At 30.1% G+C, this 8,576-nt stretch overlaps 1 protein-coding gene across 1 annotated transcript; it reads left to right on the top strand.

Annotated features, from left to right (window-relative positions):
- Positions 1-4,427: 4,427 nt before the first annotated feature.
- On the top strand, positions 4,428-7,847 carry LOC114162780 (pectinesterase/pectinesterase inhibitor PPE8B-like). The gene is made up of 3 exons (XM_028046758.2): positions 4,428-4,798; positions 4,898-5,428; positions 6,829-7,847. The coding sequence occupies exons 1-3, from the start codon at positions 4,444-4,446 to the stop codon at positions 7,524-7,526; spliced, it is 1,584 nt and encodes a 527-aa protein (XP_027902559.2). The 5' UTR covers positions 4,428-4,443; the 3' UTR covers positions 7,527-7,847.
- Positions 7,848-8,576: the final 729 nt, after the last annotated feature.

Genomic DNA, 8,576 nt, shown 5'->3' with positions numbered 1-8,576 from the left:
ACAAATTTATCTTTTACAAATGTTATACTGATAATTTTATTAAACTTCATATTTTATATAAATATTATACTAATATTTTTTGAATATTTTTAAACTAACTCTATTTAAATTTTTTTTAACAAGATTAACTTTATTTCCATTTATATATTATATTGATCTATTTCAAAAAATTTATAGTTAAAATAATTTTATATATAATTATTTGAAAAATTATTTAAAATATAAATTCAAATAAATAAACAATATTAAAATATGATGTAATAAATTTATTTAAAATATAAATTTTAATTTAAAAATATAATTTTAAAAACAAAGTATTAAATATATTATGATGTTACATTTATCCTTTTAATTAATTCATAAAAGAATAATAATTATGATTTAGTTAAATTAAAAATATTTTTAATTTTTTTTCTTAAAAAAATTATTTTAGTTTAAAATATTTTTTCTGTTTTCATCTAAATATTATATTATCTGATTCCATGATCAACTGAATAAATGTCTTTTTTATGTCACGTCAACTTGTTATTTTCTTTGTTTAATATCCTCTTAATTTATTGGTTTCTTTATTTTTGAGGAGGCTACAATTATTATAGTTTAAGTTTAAAGCTAGATATGTCTTATTTTACGAGATAGGATTATCCCATTTATATTTCCATCGAAGTATATTAATTAGCAGCAGATACCAAGAACATTTTGCACTGTATCAATAGCATCATGTAATACCTGGCTAAACAGTTATTAGAATGGACTCAATATTATACTGAAAGTAGTTAATTACTCATTTAATTCATGTCTTGAAATATATAAATTTTACTCAATATTATACTGATTTCTTAAAGTAGAGGATAGAGGGTGTATTTATTTGAAGTCACAGTTAACTACTTTAGTTCAATTGCAACCTTATTTGAAGTCACAGTTAACTACTTTATTTCAATTGCAACCTTAATTAGGTATTTCTCACACCCAACTAAGGTTTTAATACTTCATATCATTAAACTTAGAAACCATAATTCAATAATCATAAATAAATGTTTCAATTTATCCTTTTTCTGTCATGGGTCTCTTCCAAGTTCATTGATCAAAGGTCAATCTTTTTATGACATAATGAGTGTTGGTGATCCAACAAAAGTTTCTACACATTAAAAAGGAACACAACATAAACCCACAAATGTGCCTAATATGCAAACCAAACCTATAAAATTATTCAATAAAAAAAATTAGATTATTGATTTTTGTACAAGTGGCAATATATAGCACAAAAGCAAGCTGTAAACGCGCTTTTCTTGTTGGGGCATCACCGAATCTTTAAAGGAGGTCCCTTTCACTTTATTTCTTTCCAATAGATAGAGATAAATACTTTCATATATATATATATATATATATATATATATATATATATATATATATATATATATATTCAAGTTTAGAAAATTCATAATAACGTAACGTGTTGTTAAAAAATGAGTAATTTAGATTGTGAGAGAAATGATTGTTGTAGTTATAAGATTAAAATAGCATACACAAAATTGTACACCGAAACAATGTATACTCTTTGAATATAGTTATAGATTACTTATAATAATTTTGAGTTTAAGTTTAGAACTTCAATAGAATATAAAAAGAAAAGTAAAAGTTGTAAAGTCATGAGTAAATCTTGTAAACAACGCACAGAAAATTCAACTAGAAAAATGAAGTGTTAATCCAAATTATTTTGAACTTAGGTACAATATTGTTTGCTGACTCATTTTTTATTTAACATATTGATTCTAAATGTTGCATTGTTTAAAATGCTTTGTGTTATTACTAGAGAAAAAAACAACCTTTTATATTATTTATGAGTCAAATTACGCCGCTTTAAGAAGTACCGTAGATACGAGTGAAGAAAAAGTAAAAAAAAAAAACTTATTTTATATCAATAGTCATGTAACATAAAAAATTAATGTTCCCTTATTCATATAATTCATAAAAAAATATGGATTTTTTTTCACATTTATTGAAGTGAAAGTCAACGTGAAAAAAAACTAAAGAATTAAATATATTTTTAATCTTTGAAATTTAATAAAAAATCAAATTAAATATAAAAATGTTTTCTTTTCTTGTTTATTATAGTTATTTTGATACATTTTGATCTCAAACTTTAAAAACAAATTATATAATCTTTTTAACTCAATTATGATAATTTTTTTTACATATTATTTAAGTTGTTTATACTATTTAACATGTTTTTTCTATTATGTCAGTTAAAAAAACATGTTTAACACATATTTTTTAACATTAATATAAAATTTGAAGACCAAAATATATTAAAGTTTAAAAAAAATTAATTTAAATTAAAGAAATAAAAACATATTCAACCACAAAATTAATTACAATCGTTAATTCAAGAACTTGCAAAAATGACATATTTTTACATTGATTCTTGAATTAGCTAATGTGATAATCTATTTTAAACAAACTACTTCTTTTGGCATCAATAAAAAATTTGCAACAAAGTAAATAATTCTGTTAACCAAACAATTTGAACAACAAAACTTTATAATTACTACATTCTCCATTTCAACTTAAATTACCCAATATAGAAAATTATCCAAAGTATTTGAACAAAACAAAATTAAATATTATTATACCAAATATTTGTACAAAATAAAATTAAATATATTAGACCAAAATTCTTACATTGCGTATGAATTGTGGGGAAGTGAAGCAAGAGACGGTGGGGCAAGGACACGTGGATATTAACATGCTGCGAGACAACATCAAAGACAGTAAAGTGACGCATACAAAGGAGAAAAGTGAACACCTCAATAGTATTTTAACAATTAATTTTCTTACAATTATTTTCATGTGTGCTTTTTATTTTTTTTTTATAATTTAAAATTATTTAAAAAATATCAACAAAATTGTCAAAATTTAATTATCAAACTATAATTATTCAAATTAAAAAGAAAATGATATTTAAAAAGAAGATAATTTTTAATTTTTTAATTTTTCAATATTTTAAAACTATTGAGAGTATGTCAACTCAGAAGTAAAAATATTGTCAAAATTTAGTTATTATCTTATCATTTTCTATTAAAAAGAGATCCTAAATTATTTGTTAAAAAAATTAATATTAAAAGTACTTTTTACGTTAGGTGATATGAACCCATGTAATTTATTTTTTCTGTGTTAGTTTTCTATCATCAAAAATTTGCACAAATTTATGGCTTCATTTTTTTTTTCAATTGTTTTTGTTAATTAATTTAAAAGGCGTGGAATTTTTGTTTTCTGACATATCTTTTGTCATATAACTAAGCTTCGGTTGAACCGGGCGATGGTTGGGTTTTGGAGACAACATGACCGCTATGACATGCTTCGGTATATAACGTGAGTAAAATATTTTATATTACGCTGATTAATGTGTAAAATTATTTTTGTCTCTCAGAACGTGCTGAAATGATTGTGAAATTTTGGTTTTTGCGTGCATCTCAATATTACTCTTCCATATAGTAATTTGTAATGAAGACAGGCACGCATGGGTCTCTCGTGTTATTTTTTTTTCTTTTTTCTTTTGTTTAAATTTCTTGGTGCATCCAAAAGAGAAATGAAAAAAATTTCTTGGTGGGTCACGTAAGAGGAAGAAGATCGTGATCCATGTAGATATATGAATGAACTAAGCTCACAAAGATGTCAAAAGAGAAATGATAGGTTGACATTTACATTTGATTACTTTTTTTATTATTTTAAAAATAATTTATAACTCAAAATAAATTAATTTGTAACCTATAAAAGTGATAAAAAAAATAATTAAATATGAATGTCAACCTATTTTTTTCGATGTAAAAACTGGTTTGAGACAAGCTGTAAGATTCACTCAAAATAGTGACCACAAAAAATGCCCTTATAAATTGTTCACATCGAGAGTGACATCTGCAAGAAACTATTAACAACAAACAAACTACATATCTAAAAACATTTTTTCTTCTTCAAAATAAAGTAACCCTAACCAGTTTAAAATAAAGCCTACACAATAGATAGTAATTAGATTCAAAATGCCATTTTGGAGTATTAAGGTTAATGAAAGTTTGTTCCACACCAAGTGTTTACTTCAAAAATGCCATTTTAGCAACCTTAAAATTCAGAACATAAATGTTATCCTATCCAATAACAAGAAAGTGAGATGAAAAAAAGTGTAGCGTCACCGCCGACACTGCAACAAATCAAACACCCCTTCTTTATATACCATGTTACTATTCCGAAGCAAAGGTTGACTCAGAAGCGTTGCTATTACTTCAATAAAAACCCTTTGAATTTTATATACCTACATTCACATTAAAATGAATCAAACTCATTTTTTTAGAGTATTTTTTTCTAAACTCTGCTGTTTGTCTTAAATTCTCTCAACTGCCCATCTAACCATTACATTCTGAACTATTTATTCCACTTCTCCTCTCTTTAAAGATGCAACTCCCTGAGCGTGTTCCAACACAGCACAACACAATGAAGCTTTCTTCACCCAAACACTTATCTCCAACACTCTTCTTCTTCTTCTTCCTCTTATTTTTGCCGACTGTGATCGGTGCCTCAGATGGCAGCAGTGTGGGATTCGAGTATCTGAACGTTTCGCCTTCTGAATTCGCGGGGACAGTGAAAACTGTGGTTGATGTGTTGCAGGATGTGACCTCCATCCTCTCTGAGTTCGGTTCTGGCTTCGGAGACTCGCTTCTTTCTAACGCCGTCTCTGATTGTCTAGATTTGCTTGACCTCTCCTCTGATGAACTTGATTGGTCTGTCTCTGCTACGCAGAATCCCCAAGGTACCATCTTTTTTCTTCACATTCATCTTTCTTAATTCCAAACAATATATTACAAAATTAAAGATGCAACTTTTCATTTTCTGGTATTGCATGTTGCAGGGAAGCATAACAGCACAGGAAACCAAAGTTCAGATTTGAGGACATGGCTAAGTGCTGCACTTGCGAACCAAGACACATGCATGGACGGATTCGACGGCACCGACGGCATTGTGAAGGGTTTAGTTTCCACAGGGCTTGGCCAAGTCATGTCGTTGCTGCAAGAACTTCTTACGCAGGTGAACCCCATTTCGAACCAATCCCCTTTCTCTTCCACAGAGGAGCAGTTTCCGTCGTGGGTTAAACCGGGGGACAGGAAGCTGCTCCAGACAAATGGGGTGGTCGCGGATGCGGTGGTTTCCGCCGATGGCACCGGGGACTTCACCAAAATCATGGATGCAGTCTTGGCTGCGCCTAATTACAGCATGAAACGCTACGTGATATTCCTGAAGAGAGGGGTTTACCATGAGAACGTTGAGATCAAGAAGAAGAAGTGGAATCTCATGATGATCGGAGAAGGCATGAATGTTACTGTTATCACCGGTAACAGGAGCTTCGTCGACGGTTGGACCACCTTCCGGTCAGCAACTTTTGGTAAGAACACTCTTCTATATATAAGGATGTAATTAACAACTGTTCCATAAATATTTTTAGAAAAAGAAAGTTTCATAGGTTAAAATAATTTATGCATATTTTATCTTTTTAAATTTTTTTATAAATTAATTTTGATATATAGAAGTTTCATTTTATTTTATTTTCGTATTTTCTATCAGAAAATGCTTTGGGAGAAGTTTTCTTTCCATATCCTTTTCTAATTCGTTTAATTTTGAGGGCCCAATTTCTGGTTTTTTCTTTTGTCATATTGGAGAGAGTCATACTGTTACAACTAAAAATAATAAGTGACACATTCTTAATGATTAATGAATATGATGTCCACAAATATAAATATATATATATATATATATATATATATATATATGTATGTTAGGAAATTTAAATTGTTCGTATAATATTTCAATAAATCAATTTCTTAATTTGATGTAATAACATTTGAAATGAATCAATATTGAAAGACTAATTTGATGTGAAAACATTTGACAGAAAAATAACAAAAGAAATTACTGATTTTGTCTGTATAAAAGTAAATCCAACAAATACTTTGATTTATTTACGTGAATAATTTGTTGTGAAATATTTAATTGATAATTGGCAATAAGAAATTGAGTTACTATGAATTATTTTGTATATGTTTGTAATAGTGAAGGAGACCTAAAGTTGACTTGCTATATAACCTATTCCCAAAGTTAGGTGTATTTACCATAATACAAGTCTCTGCATGGCACATGAGATGTTTTACCGTACCTACAAACGTATAGATGTATACCCAATTAAGAGTGAAAGAAAAAGAAAGAACCAGACAAAGTAAAATAAAACTTAGAAAAAGTAATCCTAGCTAGTGTGTGCTATTATAATAAAAATATTGTAGTGCTATGAACAAAAAAAATTTAAACGCATAGAATTTTGTCTTCTAATAAAGCCTCATCATATAATTAAAAAAGAAAATATTATTAAAGATAATTTCAAGGGAAATTAGTTATTGTCTTTTATTGACAGAGTTGATAAAACTACTCTTATATTAATGGTAAATAAATTAAAAAATTAATAATAACTCAATTAAAAATATTTAAATTAATTTATTTAAATCTTAAAAGAATTTAAGATAAAGATTGAGGGAGAAAGAGACCGAGTTATCTGCTAACTTGAACACATGCTGCATGTGAAAAAAATATACGTGGTTATGTATGAGTTATCCAATGCAAAGTTGGTCCTACTATTTAAACGTTAATTAACCACGTATAGAACTGGTAATAATGAAAAATAAATGTGCATGTGCTGCATTAACTACGTTCAAAAGACCAAAAACACTTGTCTTCAACAGCCGAAATCTCTGACCTAATTTTGATTGTTTTTGTGTGGTTGCGTTGCATGCGTAGCTGTGAGTGGCAGAGGATTCATAGCACGAGACATCACCTTCCAGAACACAGCAGGAGCAGTGAAGCACCAAGCTGTGGCACTCAGATCAGACTCTGACCTCTCTGTATTCTACCGATGTGGGATTTCCGGTTACCAAGACAGCCTCTATACCCACACCATGCGCCAATTCTACAGAGAATGCACAATCACTGGCACTGTGGATTTCATATTTGGTGATGCCACTGCCATTTTCCAAAACTGCCTCATAGAGGTCAAACAAGGGTTACCGAATCAAAAGAACACCATCACAGCACAAGGAAGGAAAACCCCTGATGAACCAACTGGTTTCTCGATCCAGTTCTGCAACATTTCTGCTGATTCTGACCTTCTGAACTCGGTTAACTCCACCCGCACATACCTCGGCAGACCCTGGAAACGATATTCCAGAACAGTTTTCATGCAATCTTACATCAGTGATGTGTTGAGTCCCGAAGGGTGGTTGGCGTGGGATGGTGACTTTGCCTTGGACACATTGTACTATGCAGAGTACTTGAATTATGGAGCTGGTGCTGGAGTTGGTAACCGAGTGAAATGGCCAGGGTACCATGTGATGAATGATTCTAGCCAGGCTAGTAATTTCACAGTGTCGCAATTTATTGAGGGGAATCTTTGGTTACCTTCAACTGGTGTAGCCTTCACAGCTGGATTGGAAGAATGAAATTATCAAACAGTTAACACTGCCAAAGCTCTCTCTCGTGTCCTTGTTGTACTTTGCTTATTCAAAGTGCTTTCTTGAGGAAAGAACCACATGAAATGTAAAAAAGGGGGGTGTGGGTTGGTGCTCAATTTCATTGATTTGTACTTTGGCTGTTTAATAATTTTCTGTTTTTATGATTTGTCTCGGAATGGGGTGTTCTGTGTGTGCCTTGTATTGTTTCGTAGAAGGGAAATGTTTGACGCCCAGAGAAAAAGAATACTAAGAAATGTTAAAATGTTTGGTGATGATCCAATAAGAAAAGCTCATTTTCTTGGTGAGGAATATGGACAAAGAAGCTATCCAACCCACACCCCCCTTTTATTAACTCTTGGATATCTATTCTATTAAAAATCTAATCCATTTAATATCTATTCTATTAAAAATCTAATCCATTTAAATTTTATTTTATTGGATTTGGATATCAATCTAATCTACATTTTATATATTTTATGGATTAGATATCCATTTTCAAAATCTAGATTTTCAAAATGGATAATCCAAAATATCCAATCCAAATTTTTACTTTATATTTTTTGTTAGGTTAGGCTAAAGGTTGAGATGGACTAGCCCAAATTTAGTCGTATTTGATTGAGTTGGCGTGACTTTATACAAAATTTGGCCGAATTAGGCCAAATTCTGTCAAGTCGATCCCGATCGAAATTTGACCCAGTTGGTCCTGGACAAAATTTGGAAGAATTCGACCAAATCTGTCAAATTCTTTGGTGTCAGTTTTATGGACACAAATTTGGATCCAAAATGGATGTGGATTAGATTTTCGATAGGGCTGACACCATAGAATTTGGCAGATTTTTTTAGGCCAACGAGGCCAAATTTCAGCATGGGATGAACTTGGATGACTTTCGAACGAATTTCGATCGGGGACGATGTGACCAAATTTGGGCTAAGGTCGACTCGACAAAATTTCAGTCGAGATCGACTTGACTGGATTCAACTGAATTTCGGCCAGGACCGATTTTGCCTAATACAACCAAATTTTGGCCAGAGCCGACT

This window comes from Vigna unguiculata, chromosome 9, assembly GCF_037176805.1.
Source record: "Vigna unguiculata cultivar grain cowpea cultivar isolate G323 ecotype 2 chromosome 9, ASM3717680v1, whole genome shotgun sequence".
Classification (NCBI taxonomy): domain Eukaryota; kingdom Viridiplantae; phylum Streptophyta; class Magnoliopsida; order Fabales; family Fabaceae; genus Vigna; species Vigna unguiculata.
Note: the sequence above shows the minus strand (reverse complement) of the source record. Positions and strands in the feature narration are given on the sequence as shown.